This window comes from Genypterus blacodes, unplaced genomic scaffold (assembly GCF_046128005.1).
Source record: "Genypterus blacodes isolate CSIRO-AG114 ecotype Tasmania unplaced genomic scaffold, CSIRO-AGI_Gbla_v1 ptg000028l_1, whole genome shotgun sequence".
In the NCBI taxonomy this organism is placed as follows: domain Eukaryota; kingdom Metazoa; phylum Chordata; class Actinopteri; order Ophidiiformes; family Ophidiidae; genus Genypterus; species Genypterus blacodes.
Window position 1 is genome coordinate 2,754,253 of NW_027466841.1, and position 17,905 is coordinate 2,772,157.

At 44.1% G+C, this 17,905-nt stretch overlaps 3 protein-coding genes across 5 annotated transcripts; 2 read left to right on the forward strand and 1 right to left on the reverse strand.

Moving 5' to 3' along the window:
- Positions 1-417: 417 nt before the first annotated feature.
- Positions 418-4,622, forward strand: lin7b (lin-7 homolog B (C. elegans)). Its single transcript, XM_076143943.1, has 6 exons — positions 418-618; positions 1,998-2,116; positions 2,387-2,458; positions 2,903-3,112; positions 3,227-3,390; positions 4,060-4,622. The coding sequence occupies exons 1-6, from the start codon at positions 543-545 to the stop codon at positions 4,079-4,081; spliced, it is 663 nt and encodes a 220-aa protein (XP_076000058.1). The 5' UTR covers positions 418-542; the 3' UTR covers positions 4,082-4,622.
- A 552-nt stretch (positions 4,623-5,174) lies between these two features.
- Positions 5,175-10,206, reverse strand: rrn3 (RRN3 homolog, RNA polymerase I transcription factor). The gene is made up of 17 exons (XM_076143938.1): positions 9,796-10,206; positions 9,594-9,650; positions 9,399-9,488; positions 9,151-9,280; positions 8,975-9,034; positions 8,827-8,890; positions 8,676-8,745; positions 8,384-8,482; positions 8,147-8,236; positions 7,820-7,943; positions 7,590-7,720; positions 7,299-7,429; positions 6,992-7,179; positions 6,708-6,816; positions 6,463-6,615; positions 6,259-6,343; positions 5,175-6,087 (listed from the first exon to the last, which is right to left on the reverse strand). Exons 1-17 carry the CDS (start codon positions 9,889-9,891, stop codon positions 5,938-5,940), a joined length of 1,827 nt encoding a protein of 608 aa, XP_076000053.1. The 5' UTR covers positions 9,892-10,206; the 3' UTR covers positions 5,175-5,937.
- A 312-nt stretch (positions 10,207-10,518) lies between these two features.
- mgrn1b (mahogunin, ring finger 1b) lies at positions 10,519-17,662 on the forward strand. 3 transcript variants are annotated; one of them, XM_076143939.1, is made up of 17 exons: positions 10,519-10,856; positions 11,734-11,852; positions 11,954-12,042; positions 12,139-12,285; positions 12,737-12,854; positions 12,973-13,039; positions 13,159-13,202; positions 13,286-13,333; positions 13,490-13,558; positions 13,660-13,819; positions 13,897-14,006; positions 14,170-14,384; positions 14,581-14,692; positions 14,776-14,821; positions 14,931-15,035; positions 15,411-15,443; positions 16,047-17,662. In XM_076143939.1, exons 1-17 carry the CDS (start codon positions 10,769-10,771, stop codon positions 16,157-16,159), a joined length of 1,683 nt encoding a protein of 560 aa, XP_076000054.1. In that variant the 5' UTR covers positions 10,519-10,768; the 3' UTR covers positions 16,160-17,662. The 3 variants fall into 3 exon arrangements, with proteins under 3 accessions (XP_076000054.1, XP_076000056.1, XP_076000055.1); XM_076143941.1 differs by lacking the exon at positions 15,411-15,443 and adding an exon at positions 15,877-15,920; XM_076143940.1 differs by lacking the exon at positions 15,411-15,443.
- Positions 17,663-17,905: the final 243 nt, after the last annotated feature.

The window sequence follows — 17,905 nt, forward strand, 5'->3', positions numbered from 1 at the left end:
CTCAATTCTTTTAAAAAGGCTTAATTGACTGAATTGAACAAAGCAAACACGTATTCAGTAAACTCGCTTATTAAACTACTATATATTCCTCCTTTGAATTACGATTATAACTCACAAACCACTCCAGCCTACATAAAAAGGTCAAACAAGGACAGGACAGCGTTGTGCCTCTAAAGCGACCAGGTCACGTATGCAAGTCGCTGCTTGGGGTGTTTAATACAAAAAAAAAAAATACTTCAAAATCTCTTCTGCGTGTGAAGGAAAGCAGATAAATGCAGAGTTTATGATTGAAAACGTGCGTATTCTCAAAAATCGATAGCAAATGTTAAACTAGACTCGTTAAGAATGATCCCAGTGGTTATTTATTGCAAAGATCTTGTATTGAGGTGCAGGTGGATGCAGTCTAGCGGTGAAGGAGTGAAGCTGCTGCGTCAGGCGGCTCACAGCACCAGGAGATCTCACGGCACCGGATCATCCTCCATCCTGAATTTGACGCCGTGTGTTGATTTCTGAGGATCGCGTCCCCGACTCTTGAGCTCAACATGATGTCTTCTTACTACCACCCCGCCAAGGATGCCGACATGGCGGCTATGTCAGAGCCGCTGTGCCTGGAGAGAGGTAAACGTTTGGGAAGCCGCTCATTGTTGACGGCAAAACGCCAACCCGGGCTGCGATTTTAAAGGGTTAAAGTCACATTACTGTAGCAACGAAGCCGTTAGCATTGTTGTCAATTGGAGATGCAGCTTCGTGTGTCGGCCGGGTTTTGTGTCGCAGGCTCCGTTTACAGTCTGGGCCGTTAAGTGTTCACTTCCCCCAGTTAATGAAAATAACGCGCGGTCACGATTTATTACAGAAACGAGTGAATTAAAAAGGATCTTGATGCCATGAAACACTCGATGTGTGATGTTGTCGTATAACGCAAAGGGACAAGACCTTCATGACACCAGTAAATCGATGTTGATGTATTTTACACTAGGAATTCCCTACAAAGATATAATGAAGTATTTAATGTTAGAATACGGTCAGAATACGGTCGGCTGTGGGCCTCGAAGCGGCATCGGTACCGTCAGCCCATCCGAACATTTATACCAGGATCCCGTTTCCAGTTTCTCTCTTCTAGCCGCACATTCCCTCTCTCAGGGTAGCCAAGATCATCCAGATGACGTGGACGTCTTTACGTTAGATCATGAATGTTGGTTGCACAGTGGATTAATAAACAGGTTGATGCAGCTCAGTGTAGGAGCACAGCAGCCGAATCCAGATCTAGACTCAGATCCTGGTCCATCAGCATCTCCCCACTCTGCACTCACGGGCTTCACCGGGTGTCTTCATCCGTTTGATTCCTCTCAGGTCTGAATTGACTGATTTCACGAATCAGTTCAGAACAGCGAGGGATGGAAGATTTACACTGCAGAGGAATTTGACTGTAGGATTTAGATCAGTGGTTCTCTCAGCACCGTGCACGGTGCACCTGTGAGTGTGAACACAGAGGTCAACACAGCTAATTGAACCTCATGCAGAGACAGAAGCAGATGAAACTACCAGAACTGGGGCAGGTTAAAAAAAAATGTAATAAAAAAATTCTGGGAACAACCTATCAACCGATATAAAGCGAACAAAAGAGTTCCTGTTCTGAAAAGGCAAAAATTAACCAAAATAACCAAATAATGATTGCAAAAAATAACCAAAATAACCAAATAATGACTGGATTTATGCCTTTTTAAACTGGGAGTTTCACTTCACACAGCAGCAGTACAGACGGACACTTCTACATTAGTGGCGCAAAGCATTAAGGGAGTAATTCCTTAATGTGTTTATTTTGTGTTAAGTAGTGTTCATATCTGGTAATGTTCTGTGTGTATTTACTCTCGTTTGAGTTTGTTGCCATTTTCTGTTTGATTGTTTGGACCGTAAGCCAAAGTGGCATGTAGGCGTGGAATCATGGAAGCTGAAGTCAAAGTGTGCTGGTTGGACCGTTCTGTCTTGTCTCCTGTCAGATGTATGCAGAGTGATTGAGCTGCTAGACCGGCTACAGAGGAGCGGAGAGCTGCCTCGTCCTAAACTACAGGCCCTGCAGAGAGTCCTACAGAGCAAATTCTGTGCTGCTATCAGAGAGGTACAAGTCTCAGATCATTCCAGGCGTAGTTTACAGGGCAAGTGGTTCTCAATCTAATTTCTGTAAAACGTTTACTACATTCTCTACTTTAGAATTCACTATTCTGGCTTTTTCCCCATAAAGATTTTTGTTTATCTTTTATGCACAACAATATAATAACGATAACATGTTTAAATTGTAAGGATTTTCAGGACAATAACAGCCAAACTGGGTCACCTGTTGGAATATCTTAGAGATGTTTGGAGTTCAAGTCTAGCTATTCTTTCATAGGTATACGAGCAACTCTACGACACTCTAGACATTATTGGGGGACCAGAAGTGCGAGCACAGGCAACTGCCAAGGTACGAAAACAATTACACTTCTGCTGTATTGCAAAAATTACTAACTGTTCATAGCTTATTTAGCCTTTCTTTGTTATTAGCAAACAAGCTACATACAAATACAACACCAAGTGGTTTATCTTGTTACTGGTCATGCTGGAGTAAGGTTTGATTCCAATTGGTTTCATTTCTTTCCTACAACCTGTAAATCAGAGCAGTTTGGAGCTGTTGAAAGATGTTTTTTTCACTTTTGATTAAGTTTGCGTTTCTTCCTCCTTCCAGACTTTGTACTAAACTATAACAGTCACATCAATGTATATCATAACTGGTACAACTTTGGGAAGGAAGGGAAATTGAGGAAAAATACTGAACCCCTCTTGTTTTTTGTTATTTTAAATGGAGCCATTTTTGAAGATGTAGGTTGTCTGCATAACTAAACCATATATCTTTTCCCTGCCTGGTTAGGCCACTGTAGCAGCCTTTGCAGCCAGTGAAGGCCATGCCCACCCAAGGGTGGTCGAGCTGCCCAAGACAGAAGAGGGTTTGGGCTTTAACATAATGGGGGGCAAGGAGCAGAACTCCCCCATCTACATCTCCAGAGTTATCCCTGGGGGGGTGGCCGACCGCCAAGGAGGGCTGAAGAGAGGAGACCAGCTGTTATCTGTCAATGGAGTGGTAAGAAGCTCTGATGGCCAGTCAGAACAATTGAGGTGATCCATAGAGATCTTCACAGCTCATCCGGAAAGTGTTGAAGTAAAGGGTGTGTGTGCTGCATTGATGTCCATGCAGAGCGTTGAGGGGGAACACCATGAGAAGGCTGTGGAGCTGCTGAAGGCTGCCCAGGGCTCCGTCAAGCTGGTGGTCCGGTACACCCCCAAGGTCCTGGAGGAGATGGAGGCTCGTTTTGAGAAGATGAGGAGTGCCAGGAGAAGGCAGCAGCACACCAGCTACTCGTAAGACTTATTAGTTTGCATGTAGTGACTCTTTACATATTGATGCATGGTTGCAGTAGCACCTGCAATGTGTGCGGGTGCTGCTAGTTTGTGGTAAAATGATTGATCTTCCACCAAACTGTTATAATTCAATCATAGGATTTAACAATCGTACTTGAAATTCATGTTGACTCAAAAAAGGGTACAAAATGAAGTAGAGGAAGCTCTCAATATTTGTCATGGTGGTCACGCAGGATTGGTCAGTGGAAAGTTTAGACTGTATTAATCAAAAATGCTGGGTGACATTTGTGTCTGTAGCAGATGAGAGATGATGTAATGTGGATTAACATCCTGAGACCCGGCGTCCTCTTATGTGGACATTTTCCTTCCTTAAACCTGTTGTCCTCATATATGGATGTTTTCTCACTGCCCCCTTTATGGTATAACTGCCACTTTGGGTTGCTAGAAAACAGCAGACAGGACGTAATGTATTAAACTCTTTGTGTTCACATGCAGTACACAAATGATCACGCTCTTCACTTTTTTGAATTAATAATCCAGGTCTCCGGATGATATTTATAAATTAGATGATGTGTTTGAATTTGTAGAGGTCTCGCTCTTTCCTTGTCCAAGATATGGGCCTTTTACAAAATTACCCATTTGGTCCATTCTCTCTTTCTCTACCTCCAGATCTCTGGAGTCCCGAGGCTAGTTCCAGCTGAGACTCCACACAGCTCATCAGCCAACTCTCCAGACTTCTGCAATGGAAAGCAAGACCTACAAGAAATAGAAAACCAAAGTAGCCTACGAACACCTGTTACCTGAATGTCTTAACAAAGGCAAACACTGAATATCAGTCTTTTCTCCCTTGTCTTCATATTTCTTAGGGAAATGCAGATTAATATTGTTGTCAAACCATAACTGTAATTTCATTACGTTTACAGCAACCGAGTATGTGAAGTGTGAACTAGAATGTAGTATTTATGTTCCTGAGTCTTAACCTTTTGCATTTTCATGACTAAGCGTATGCTGCTGTGGGCTCCAGTATAGTTTATGTGAGGTACAACACTTAGTAGCAGAGTACAATGAAAATTAAGTGCAGGAAACCCGCTGTTACATACACAGCTAGAGGGCTAAACAATAACTTTGATCAAATTGAATCTGTGGCTGCAGGTGGCACTTTTCTCTGAGCACATTTGGAGATTTGTGATAACGCATGTCTTGATTTCCTTAATTTATTCATGAAATAAAGTTTGAAGTGTAAATTGTATACTGCCTCATTCCTGTTGCAGATTATCAATAATATAATCAATTCAGCATTCAAATCTTTTACTTGAGTAAAGGTATCAATAACATTGTGTAAAGGCAGATTTACACCAGGCTAAGTGAGGAAAATCAACCCGATAGCGTATTTTATCAACGTGTACAGCCAGAGACAGCATTGGAAGTTCAGCAAGGTGAGACCACCACTGAATTTACATCTCTGGAGCCATGAACAGAGCCTTGGAGACCTCGTACCCCAAATTGAAAGAGCTAATCATTTTCTCAACAACAATAATAATAATAATAATAAGAAGAAGAAACAAAGAACTACATTTCGCCGACATTCTTGGCCCCCTAACAATGGGCCGCTCCATCTGTGGGCCGCTCCACGAGCATGAGGCTGCAGCATGCGGCCGATCCGTCAGTGGGCAAGCCGTCTGCCATGTGCCTCTCCGGATTAGTCACTCCAGTCCTGCCCATTTAGCTTGTGGAATGTTTTTCTCTTTTGATCGCTACAAAAGCACTTCACCTTAGAAAAACAATTTCATCAACAATTTGTTCTTTTATTATGTCTTTTCTGGTTTTCCAAAGGTTACCAGTTATGTTACAAGTTCACATTCGGTCCTTATCAAGCTCAGTTTGGTTTCAGACGCTCCATGTAAACGGCACTTTGAACACAAGAGGCACTCTTGAACAGATGTGACAACATGTTTTGGTAACGTTCCATTAAAACCATAAAAATAAATAACTATGAAATAAGTTGGAACTGTTTAACGTTATTGGCATTCACATTTCATGGAACTGACACTTTTTTCGTATCACATTATTTTAAATAATGAAACAAATGACCTGGGCAAAGAAATATGAGGTTATGGGTCCCAATAAGTTTGTCCAGACTTTTTTCATTTGTTTTATATATTTTAAATGTTAAAGGTAAAGTGTCAGTGCTATTATTAATGTGAAATATAGACTGGTGGATACCAATTACGTTTGTCAGTTTCTCTTATTTCAGAGAAAATTTTGGGTTTCGTAATTATTGGTGCTAAGACCTTTGGGCACGTCTGCAGTTTACGTTTAAGTTACAAAAGAACTTATAAAGTGGAAGCAGATTAGCAGCTCCTTAATCTGTTATTTGGTGTCTGTGACAGAGGATAGACTCTGATTCAAGTTCACCAAACATGATGTCTGCTCCCCTGATGCGTCTAGAAAACACAGTCCACAGTTCCTGACACACGCAGAGGGGTGTGTGTGTATGTGTCCATTTGTTGTAGTTGTATCTGCAAAAGCACAGTTCTTGATATGGGACTAGAAAGCCCTCTGGAAGGTAATCGGGGGTGAACCCACACTGTTGGGGCTGCAGAGGTTCGGGTCGTAAGAATTGGGTGTCAGTCCCACAATCCCCTCAGTCTGCGGCTGCTCCCCACACAGGAAGTCGTCCTCATCCTGCCTCGATCCCTGAAGCACACAGAGTAACACACATAACTAACATTTAGGGACTTACTGGAATGTAAACATGTCTATATATATACACCTGCATAACAAACACAAATCCATTCATAACAGACTTGAGACTGTGTTGAACGCCACTAAAGGTTCATTAGCATGTCAGTGAACGCATCATCTCACCTGCTTCCCTGTGTTCGTGACCTGCAGTTCTGTGTCTGCTACTTCCTCCCAGACTTGGTAGAGAGGTTCAACCAGACGACCCGACCTACACACACACACACACAAACAAGGCTGAATCCCTATCACCATGCCATTGAAGCACTTTCCATGTACTCTGGAAGATGTGACTTAGACGGAAGCCTAGTTACGGGCTTTGATCCGTACCTCTTCAGCAGGTATGGATCAAAGGGAAAGAAGCTGTCCAGAGGGTTTGTGTTGGTGGTCACACAGTCGCCCCCTGTAGAGCTGCGGACCACGGGCAGCACGTGCCGGTTATTCTTCTCGATGATGGTATAGCAGAACACCACCTGATATTTCCTGCGACACAAACAACAGCAACAGTGTTTCCTACAACTTTAGGGAGCTGAGAGCTGCACATCAAAATGTTTGTGCTGGGAGCGACGCTGCACCTGGTGATGGCAGCAAACATGTTGGTGACCGATGGCAGGCAAACTTTGAGGGGATTGAGCTGACACATCACCACACGCTCCAGGTTCAGGTTCTGCATGTACTCTAGACCTGAAACACACACACAAGCACACACACACAGGAATATCAATTCTACAAATCATTCCCAAAGACACTTTTAACTTTTAATTTAGCCAAGTTTCCCTACACATGATGCAAAGAAAGTAAATGTGCTTTAAAAATACATTAGCTCAATTTCATGTTAAACACTTTCTTCCTTTCGCACCTTTCTTCATGTTCTCCTCCAGGATGGCTCTGTGTCTGAAGATGAGTGTGTAGAAAGCTGCCTGGCAGGCCGTGTAGAACGGCCCGTGCAGGCTGATGTCACAGCAGGCCTGTCTGACGCTGCTGTCCTGGCTGTCGATGTAGCGATGGATCCACGGGAGCAACAGGTCCAGACAGGCTCGCACAGTGCTGCAGGGAGAAAGGGAAGATGGTGGGTAAGCACGTTAGATCAATAGTCTGCAGTCGAAACGTCGCACATGCTTTAGTAGAAAGAGCGAAACGGAGGAGGCTGAGGTGGAGTTACTCACACCGCAGGGATGAATTTGGCCCGAGCCAGGAAGCTGCCCAGGTATCCAGCAGCCGCCTGGCGGAGGACGGCAGGCTGGGACGGACACTGGAGGATCTTCCACAGGTGATCCAGGAATGCCTCTGCCAGGGCCTGCAATATTCACACACACGCAAATACATACATAGAGCCCAGATTCATCTTGCCAAATACACTAAAATTACCAAATATGATATGTTATGATTGTGCCACGACCATTTGTAGCGGCGCTGCTGTTTCCTTTTATTACATTGACATTGTTGTGCCCACTGACCAGTTTGAAGCTGCAGAGGTAAAACATGATGTACTGGACGTGACAGGAAGCGTGTGTTGGCAGAATGAACTTGTCAAACACATTCAGCAAATCTCTGTACAGGTCCTTAGTCTTTTCCACATTGAAGGAGCCTGAAGAGAGAAGAAGATGAGACAGGGTTAGTGACACTTTGTTGGATTTGATTGAAGGCCTGAGATGTGGGTTGCTGGTGTATAGGACTGTTTGTCTACCGTTGACATGGCAGATGTCCTTGATGTACGCCATCAGCACAACCATGAGTGTGTCCAGCCGCTCGGCCACAGGATGAATCATCACGTCTGCCCCGGAGGTGGGACAATCTGACACGTCCTCATCCTGACAAACACAACAAACAGAGACCATGTGATTCCTGCCTGGGACTGGAGCATGAAGCTGGAAGAAAATAAAAACACAACAAAGATGACAGCAAACCATCACACACACACACACACACACACACACACACACACACACACACACACACACACACACACACACACACACACACACACACACACACACACACACACACACCTTACCATTTGAAAGAGCCCTTCCTCGCTCGGTTCATCTTTCCTGTGCACCGCTTGTTCTTCTGCCTCCTCGATCTCCGACCCCGACGCACCGACCTGATTACACACATTCTAGTTCAGATTTTCACACTTATTACGCTGCGATAGATGAATCAGAATGAAGCATTAAAGAGAGACACAGATTTATGGCTATGAGTTGAGAACAGCTGTGTGGTGATTATGGTAGGGAGCTAAACCTCTCACGTCAAGTTTGAGCATCTTCTCAACGATGACCCCCAGTATGTCTCTTCGGATGGACGGCATGTAGACTGTGACCCTGAGCAGGTTGTGCACATAACACTCCTGTAGAGAGCAACACACACACACCACAACACTTCACACTTCAGATTAATGATACAGGGAACAGGGATCCATGATCACAATTCACAACTTCTCCCAAGAACTAGTGAGGTTAAAAAAATACAAAACAAACTAAACCCAATGTGACTCTATAGCACCTAAGGGTCACATGAGCAGGTATTCATTGGTTTCTCACCAGGGTTCTGGAGGATTTCTGTACAAAGGGGAAGTTCTCCTGTAGAATGGGCATCAGGAAGCGACTGGTGCTGAAAGATGACAACTTTTACTAAACAACACATTATAATAGAAAAGGTATAAACATATATGTATACAAGTGAGTGACTTACGATGGAACATATCTTGTGATGATCTGCAAGGCCTGGTGGCTCTGGTTAAAGTTCCTGGGGAGGTCTGAACAAATCAAAAAAGAATAGAATAACAATCTATTCCAAAACGAGAGACTGAGAGAGAGACACACACACACACGACACCTACCATCATCTTCATCCTCCGAATCAGATATATCCACCCCTCCTTCGCAGATCGTCACTCTCTCTGGGGAGAAACACACAACATTCCTTCAGCCATTTCTCAAAAACTCTAATACTATAATAATAATGACATCATCTTATAGCCATTAAATCATTGCGGTGCCAGTTATTGAAACCTACTGGGAGTGAAGTGTGAGACCACCATCTTGAGACAGGCACACAGGTAGACAGTCTGAGCTGAAACCAGGTTACTGAGGAAAGCCAGGTACTCCTCCACCACAGCAGGGCTCCGTCCCACCCAGGGGACCCTCTGGACAAAGCAACAGGAAAGGGAGAAAGGGAAGTGTGTTATAGACCCTACCTAACCTAACCCTAACCCCAAACCTAACCCACATAAGAAGATGATCTGCACCACTGTCTATACTCACCAGAATAGTGTAGATCAGCTGTTCATGGTCTTTACTGAGCAGACTCACACAACTACGGAATTCTTGTAGCCAGCTGATCATTTGAGCATCCTGTCAGGAAAGACAATGAAATAGAAACAAAGAATGAACGTCAAGACATCCTCTAATATACTGTAAACATTCAGGATTCCAAAATAAAACTCATATATCATGTACCTTAATCTCAGGATCGGCCAGTTGGTGTTTAAGGAGCTCGTAGTCACCAGAGTCTCCCTTCAAAAAGAAAATATAACATTTAAACAGGAAATCATGCACAAACTGGTTCCATGTTTTTCTGAATAAGCTGGTTTGTGGTGTTTCTATGTTGTGCGGTGAAAGTTGGCCAACAGCGAAGTAAACATTTGTTTCTTGTACTAACCCGATTATATTTAGCCAGTGTTTCCACCACATTGCCTCCAAACCGGACAGTCTTCACCGGAGGGCTGTTCAGGAAATCAAGGGAGTCGATCTCCATATTCCACTGTTATAGAACGAAAACAGCGTGTTTGCTAAGCTAACGACACTTAAGATAACATTACACCGGAAGAGCCGATGGGCGAAACCGACACGTGTTGGTGACCTCAGCCGCAATTACATTATTTAAATACTTAAATACTTTGTAAATAATAACTACATGCTCTCAGTTGGAACACGAGGGTGAACGCCGAAGAAGCAAAGCATTTGTTTATGGAAGTGAACGCGGAAATACCGGATGTGGCTAACCGATTTGGGCCCGGAAACCTGATTTAGACGAAGTAAGCGCACCACATTTAGAAACGAAACTACATCCGGTCTCCCATTTCCGCTTGTGTGTGAACAAGAAAATGAGAAAAAGACGTGAAGAAAAAGAACGATATGAACAAGACAACAACAAAACAAAGGGGAAACAAGAACACTCGAACGAGAAAACGAGTAAAAAGAGGGTAATAGACCGAGAAAACGAGAAAGCATCCGTGTAATAATGTAATGTATCACTCCGGGTCTGTACCAAAATACACTGGGCCAAATGAAAAGAGAAATGGCTCCGCTCTCTCTGCCGGGCGGTGCAGTGAGACAGATCGAACGCCCAACATGTCTGGACTCGCTTGGAGACAGCCAATCACGTTTATTCTTTGTTACGTAGCACAACCTTGGCAAAACAACAGCCCGTCTCTTGATTTCCTGTTCGCTCTGGAGAGATACACGACCAAGCGAATGCATAAAATGTCATATTAACCATAATCGTGTGTTTGAAGCGGACGTCTCCATTCGTCTCTGCGTCGGTGTGCGCTGTAGACGGTGTGTTTGGTGGTAATCGGAGCCTCTGACGCACCGTTAGCTGCCCCCGCTGCTAGCTAGGCGGAGCGGAGAAGATGGGGTCCATCCTGAGCCGCAGGATCGCTGGTGTTGAGGATATCGATATCCAGGCCAATTCGGCTTATCGATTCCCACCAAAATCAGGTTGGTAAACAGTGACGTAACCGATCACCCTAGAGAGAATAGTTTCAGAGAAGCACCTGAACGCGTCGCGGGTGGATTCAGGTTCCTCTTCTGCTCTGTGTTTATCTGCGCTGCTAAATAAATCGCGAAATATTTGAAATAAGTTACAAAGTTGATACATGTTCCACTCGAAGTTTCCAGTCACATTTTTACGTCTTTTATTTAAAATACGATACTAGACTTTGTTATGATCATAATAAGGAATCCTCAGACTTTGTGACAACACAACAATCAGGAAATGTGTGTGTTGTTGTACGAGTGGCAGCAGTTCACTATTTATTTATCCAGTCTATGTTATCAAGTGCTATAATATTTATAATATCTCAACTGATACCAACATAGAGAGACGAATATTGAAGAAACACAGGTTAAAACTCACATTGCATCAGTTTAAACCTGTATGGCTGTAAATAATGATTATTTCCTCATTGATTAAGCTTTCACTTTTTATAACTAATGTCTTTATGATTTTGCGTTTATAATTCAGTTAACAAAGCCCAAGGTGACATCTTCAGGTTGTTTATTTTGTCTTAACAACTGTTCAAAACCTGAAAGACACTTTTAAAGGTGAAATATTAAAACAGAGAATCTCACCGTGCAGTTTTACTTTCCTGTCCCGTTATTTTGTGGCCACTGGAGTAAATTTATCCTGTATTATTTAACATAAATTTGCAGAGGGAGGACATATGAGCACATTAGATAAGACGATCATCCTGTAAAACTCGGCTATTATGGCTATAAATCCATAACAAACATCTGGAACTGTGTAATTACAGGGACTGTTAGGTTGTCACTTTGTTTTTATGTAACCTGTGTGCTTCTTCCTCTCCTCCCACAGGGAACTACTTTGCCAGCCACTTTTTCATGGGAGGAGAGAAATTCGACACCCCTCATCCAGAGGGATACCTGTTTGGAGAAAATATGGACCTGAATTTCCTTGGAAATAGGCCAGTGCAGGTGAAAACCCTCCTCATCCCACTGCTCCCTGCTCTATATTCATCACAGCTTTGAAGGAATTGTCCCCTTATGAGATTCTTCATATTATCTTCATTCCTTAGTTCCCGTACGTGACTCCTGCTCCCCACGAGCCTGTGAAAACCCTGAGGAGTCTCGTCAACATCAGGAAGGACTCCCTGCGGCTAGTCAGGTAAAAGACTAATGAGGCTGAGCTTTGATGGCGTACCTGCAACTTCAAACTGTAGCACAAGTAAAGCGAGGAGTTAAGAAAAGTTCTGCGTCGTAGGTACAAAGACGACTCCGACACCCCGCTGGAGGAGGGAGCCAAACCCAAAGTTCAGTACGGCGTGGAGTTCACCTTTGATGCAGACGCTCGGGTGGCCATCACTCTGTACTGCCAAGCGTTTGAGGAATTCTCCAATGGGATGGCAGTGTAAGAAACACATGAATAAGCTTTTATTTCATTTCTACAGTACTTACAGTTCTTACAGTGCATTTGGAAAATATTCAGACAGCTTCACTTTTCAGCCTGATTCCAAAATGGATTAAATTAATTTTTATTCAAAGGGAAAAACTGAAATCTCCCAGTGTTCAGACACTTGAATCTGAGCTCAGGTGTCTCACATTTCTTTATGATAAGCTAATGTTATGGCTTGATGGTATTCGATGGGGGCTGAGATTTGAGCCTTTGAGCACGTCGACTAGAATAGACACGTGGGAGATACTGTCTGTGGCTCCTTCGCAACCACCTGTCACCATGGATACTGCGAAAAAGGCCCTTAGAAGATGAAAGTACTAGTTGAACACGTTGAAGTTGCTGTGTTGAGATGAGACTGAATGATGAAAGAATGAATCACGGATCACACGCTCTGACCCACATGCAGGTACAGCCCAAAGGATCCAGGGATGGTCTCTGAAACCGTCCACTACAAGCGGGGGGTCAGCCAGCAGTTCTCCATGCCGTCTTTCAAAATCGACTTCTGTGAATGGAAAGAGGAAGACGTGAGTGTCTGAAACGTCTCCTTCAGTCTCAATGTCCTCAGACGCACTCCAAACCACAGTCGGCCTCGGTTTATAACTGTGCATCGTTAAATATTAACATGTTTATTTTCCTTTACAGTTGAACTTTGACCTGGACCGAGGAGTATTCCCCATGGTTATCCAAGCTGTGGTTGATGAGGGAGATGGTAGGTTGTTTACTTTTAATTGCAATTGAAGGCTGAAAGTCACATTGGGTTAAAAATTACTAAAGGTGACTTCTTCCTTCTTCTTCCTTCTTCTTCTTTCTTCCTCCTTCTTCTTCCAGATTGCCTCGGACACGCTCACGTACTTTTGGCAGCGTTTGAAAGAGTACGTATACTTAAGGAATAAACATCCTTCAACTTCACAGCCAGATGTTGGTATTGCACTGAAACATTTGTTCTTACCCGCAGCACGTTGACGGCAGTTTCTCAGTGAAGCCTCTGAAGCAGAAGCAAATCGTATGTCGCCTTTTCCTTCTTTACTCTTTTTTCACTGTTTACAAAATGCTAGAAGCTGTTTCCATTCACGTCTGCAAATTAGAGGTCAGGAACGTCTTCTTCCTCCTCATCAGTACGCCTGGTCATTTAGAAACGAGTGTTTCTTCGTTTTTACAGGTGGATCGTGTCAGCTACTTACTGCAGGAGATCTATGGAATCGAGAACAAAAACAACCAAGAAACAAAGGTTAATAAATAATAAATATTAATCCAGCGTTGTGTAGCAATTCTGTCAAACTTCTGCTTATCGTGTGTGTGTGTGTGTCTCCCTGTGTCTCCCTCTTTCAGCCGTCAGATGACGAGAACAGCGACAACAGCAACGAGTGTGTGGTGTGTCTGTCGGACCTTCGGGACACACTCATCCTGCCCTGCAGACATCTGTGCCTCTGCAACTCCTGCGCAGACACTTTGCGTTACCAAGCCAACAACTGTCCCATCTGCAGACTACGTAAGAAGCGTTGCGTTCTTTTATATTAAAGCTGTGTAGTAGGTTAGAACTTAACTCTCTGGTCTCTCTCTGTCCAGCTTTCAGAGCTTTGCTGCAGATCCGAGCTGTGAGGAAAAAGCCCGGCGCTCTTTCCCCCGTCTCCTTCAGCCCGGTTCTGGCTCAGACTATGGAACACGACGAGCACTCGGTAGGTTTCCATTAAGGAGCTCCATGCAAGTGACACACATTTTGTAAATGACCCACTCAACAAATTAATCCAACAAATAAATCACACAGCTCCAGCTTTTCTGAATATTATGATTTTAATTACACGCAACAAATGCATCTACATCCATTTCGTCTCTCTGCAGGGCACGGACTCGGTTCCTCCGGGTTTTGAACCCATCTCGCTGTTGGAGGCTCTGAACGGGCTGCGCTCAGTGTCTCCTGCCATCCCGTCTGCTCCTCTCTACGATGACATCAACTTCTCCGGGGGCGTGGGCGGAGACGGCAGACAGCTCGGCTCCCCGGAGCATTTAAGCGACAGCGGCCTGCAGAAAGGCAAAGTCAGCAAATCACCGGACAGGTAATCCTCAGGCTCTTGGGTGTGTCGGGGCGAAGGCAGGAACATGAAGACATGGGCGGGGTTCTGTCTCTCTGTACTTTGGAGCTAAACTGTCTGTGCTGCTCGATTCACAAATCATTGAACAGATCAACCGACACGATCAAATCACTGACAAACGTTAATCAATCAAACCTCTCCTCCCTTCCCGCTGTCTCAGCACCCTCAGGTCTCCGTCCTCTCCCATCCAGGAGGAAGATGAGGAGAAACTGTCCGAGATGTCCGACGCTCAGCCGCACACACTGCTGTCAAGTAGCCCCGCCCCCACAGAGGTAAAGCTTCACCACATCACCGCCTTAACCATGACCTTTGACCTCTGCCTCTGCCGTAGCTTTAACATCTGTCTCACCCTCAGGCCACGGCGACCGAGGACGTGGCAGAGTCGCTGTCTCCAGATGACGGTGAGTTGTCTTGTTCTTTCTTACCTCAGTTGGAAGAGTAAAGCTCTGTTGCCTTTCGAGGGTTCTGATTGGGTGACATCGTCTTTTCTTGTCCACCCGGGTGATCCAGAGGACAGGATGCACGCCGGAGCAGACATCCTGCAGGATTGCAGCAGCGAGCACAGCAGCTTGACCAAAACGGAGAGCGACCCGCCAGGCGACCTCTCTCTGCCAGGTGAGGAACTCCGCTGCATCGCCTCACGTTTGCTTTCCTCTCATTTCTTTCCTCCTCCCGTTAGTCTGACATGTTCTTTGTTCCTGGCAGTCAGAACGTTTGCTTGCACTTTAAATATAACAAATATACTGCAGTCCAGCGTCATGGAAACTCCATTAAACCTGGATTGTGCGACTGTAAATGGTTTTATTCGGGTGTGTAAACGTCTTTAGGAGGAGTGTGTGTGTGTCCTCTGCATGCATGATTGCTACGATCACTACCATCATGTGTGGGTAACTCTTTTTAGTTATGGTCCTTTTTAGTTCAGGAAATTGTAGAAAATGAAACAAATATTTCAACAAATACATTGATTTCTCATTTCTCCATTCCATCCAGAATCAATGCCTTTTTTGCCCTTTTATTCTAACAGTAAGTGGACATTCCAATCTCCATCAAGCTCCTGTTTACATCCAATCACTAACACCTCGTCACCAAACCTCCTAAACTGAATGATCTACATGTATAATGTGACATAGTGTGTTTATAATATCATATATATCAGGATATTCATATCTCTGTACGCTCTGATGATGCAACCCTCTCAGTCATGTTGAGCTGCTGTCACTCTCCTTTATGTGATGGTGATGTCATCTACAAACTGTTGGCTGTTTGGTTACTTCTCCGGGTCAAATCTCTCGTTCTGGTATTCCGGCGTGACGTCTCTTCTCTTGTGGTTCAAGATTCCCTGCCTGTGATGTCGCTGCTCTGCGTCTAACCTGTGAGGCTTCTGTGTGTTTCCTAACTGTCTTCCTCTCTTCCCTGTCTGTGGCCCTGTCCCTTCCTTCCGCCTCTCTCTGGGCAGCTCTAGGTCCTGATGCCTGCTCTATTGGTATGGAGGAATAACTGGTATGTAAGGCTTTCCTCTCTGCTCTGCTTCTCTCTTTGTGCGAGCTCTTTACCGCTCCCACTGAATTGTCACCGCCGCAGCCACGTGGCTCACCTGCGCCGTCTTCTTCCTCTTCTTCATCGCAGGGTCATCAGAGTCGACAGAAAGCCTGAAGAGTCAGAGCACAAACTGCTCCAGTCAGCCTCTCCTGTGTGCTTCAAGCAGCCTTCACATGGAAGATGAGCATCTGAACCCTTGACTCTGGCCCAGCTGCACCCCCCCCTCTCCCATCCTAAGCTTTTACACTTCACCACACTCATCCTCAGTCTTCACCTCCTTCCACCCTCAGTCTCCAGTCTTCTGTTTCTGTGATCCATGCAAGCATCGGACCCTGAAAGGACAGGAGAGGACATCTCTGACACGTTAATGACATTTGAAGGACTCCTGCAGTAACACCCGGGTATCTTCTTACCTTATGCTTGCCGTGCTTAACAAAAAAAAACAAAAATCCAGATTGAGTCGTGTTAAGTGTGTGTGTGTGTGTGTGTGTGTGTGTTGAGTTGTGATCTCGTAATGTGGAGTCCAGAGATGTTTCACTACCCGATGCGGTGGTGCGTTTAAGCACACTTACCTGAACTTGCAGTAATAGTATAACGAGAGCTCGACACTACACTTTACGAACAACACTTTAAAAAAACATTACTTATGCATTTGTGTGACCATTTCGAGTGATTTTTGCACAAAATCACATAATATAATCCATTCCCTTTTTAAGGAGTTTGATGACGAGATGAGTTGTCACGGTCTTAAACATTTTGCTTCTTCCTGTATGTTTCTTTTTTGTACTTTAAACGGTGTGATATCCATGTGTAACAACTAGAACCATGTGTAGTTAACTTGCAAAAATTGTATACTTGCATAATGTGTAGGAGAGAAACAAATTGATCTCATATTCAATGAGCGGCACTAGATTCAGATTCATGCGCATCATTTCAGATTTTACATCCCAAACAGCTGAACTCAAAAATAGCTGAAGCCTGCAAACAAGCGGGCTGATCTATAAGCGCGCTTGCCGTTCTCGTGGCAGATCTCGTTTCCGTGGCAATGCCGGCGTCTGCTTAGAAGGGGGAGGAGTCTCTCTCTTGCCCCCGCCCCCTCCCGTATGTGTAGCCTCATGCATATAGATCTCTGTGCCTTCTATTGATATGGCTGCTTGTTGCATAGAGCGTTAATGTTCTTATCAATGCTACAATAAACAACCATAGACAGGAATTTTGATGCTGATGTATAAAGCTTGTTTTTCTATTACAAACTTCATGCTACTGAAAAGAAGAAGAAAAAAAAAAATCTTGTTATGGAGCAATATTGAACCACACACGTTTGTTGATGTATCACTTCTACATTTATAATCTCAGACGTCTTTAAGGTTGAAGTGAGATTCCCTAACCCTGTAAATTGGATTTGGAAGGAACACGTCCACTTCATTAGACGCAAACTTTACATTTGTATTCCATTGCATGTGTTAAACCTCTCGCTGCTTTTTAATGATGTGCTTATTTCGTCTCCCCCTCCTTCCTCCTCCTCTTCCTCTTATGTGCCATTTCAACTCGACACTGTGCCTTCCTGTTGCTTTTCTGACCACTATTGACCTGGTATCCAGGACTGTCCACATTAGGTGGTTCGTGGCTCTCTGTAAAATCAATACCTGTCTTTCCTCTTGTGTATAGCAGCATGTGTATAACAGTAAAGAACAAAGATTCAATACGCAGACTCACTTATTTATGATCAGCAGTAAAGTCATGGGTAAGCGTTCTATAAATCTTGACAATATGGTGATTGAGAAGAATCAGATTAAACATTTTCACTGCGTTGTCCTCTTGGATAAAAAATTCGCTTTTGAATTGTTGATAAATCTCACAACAATAAGATAAATGTAGAAGAATAAACTTTCCTCTAAAATCAAGTGAAGTCAAAGTAATTGAGGCAGCATATAAACAGCAGCCAG

Excerpts from the sequence above, each read along its gene's own strand:
- mgrn1b (XM_076143939.1), top strand. The coding sequence starts at position 10,769 with ATGGGGTCCATCCTGAGCCGCAGGATCGCTGGTGTTGAGGATATCGAT. Across the intron at positions 10,857-11,733 it reads TCGATTCCCACCAAAATCAG|GGAACTACTTTGCCAGCCAC; the intron begins GTTGGTAAACAG and ends CTCCTCCCACAG. Across the intron at positions 13,559-13,659 it reads AAAACAACCAAGAAACAAAG|CCGTCAGATGACGAGAACAG; the intron begins GTTAATAAATAA and ends TCCCTCTTTCAG.
- rrn3 (XM_076143938.1), bottom strand. The coding sequence starts at position 9,891 with ATGGAGATCGACTCCCTTGATTTCCTGAACAGCCCTCCGGTGAAGACT. Across the intron at positions 7,944-8,146 it reads AGGAAGGGCTCTTTCAAATG|GATGAGGACGTGTCAGATTG; the intron begins GTAAGGTGTGTG and ends TGTGTTTGTCAG. Across the intron at positions 7,180-7,298 it reads GCCAAATTCATCCCTGCGGT|CACTGTGCGAGCCTGTCTGG; the intron begins GTGAGTAACTCC and ends TTCTCCCTGCAG.
- lin7b (XM_076143943.1), top strand. The coding sequence starts at position 543 with ATGATGTCTTCTTACTACCACCCCGCCAAGGATGCCGACATGGCGGCT. Across the intron at positions 3,113-3,226 it reads TGTTATCTGTCAATGGAGTG|AGCGTTGAGGGGGAACACCA; the intron begins GTAAGAAGCTCT and ends ATGTCCATGCAG. Across the intron at positions 3,391-4,059 it reads CAGCAGCACACCAGCTACTC|ATCTCTGGAGTCCCGAGGCT; the intron begins GTAAGACTTATT and ends CTCTACCTCCAG.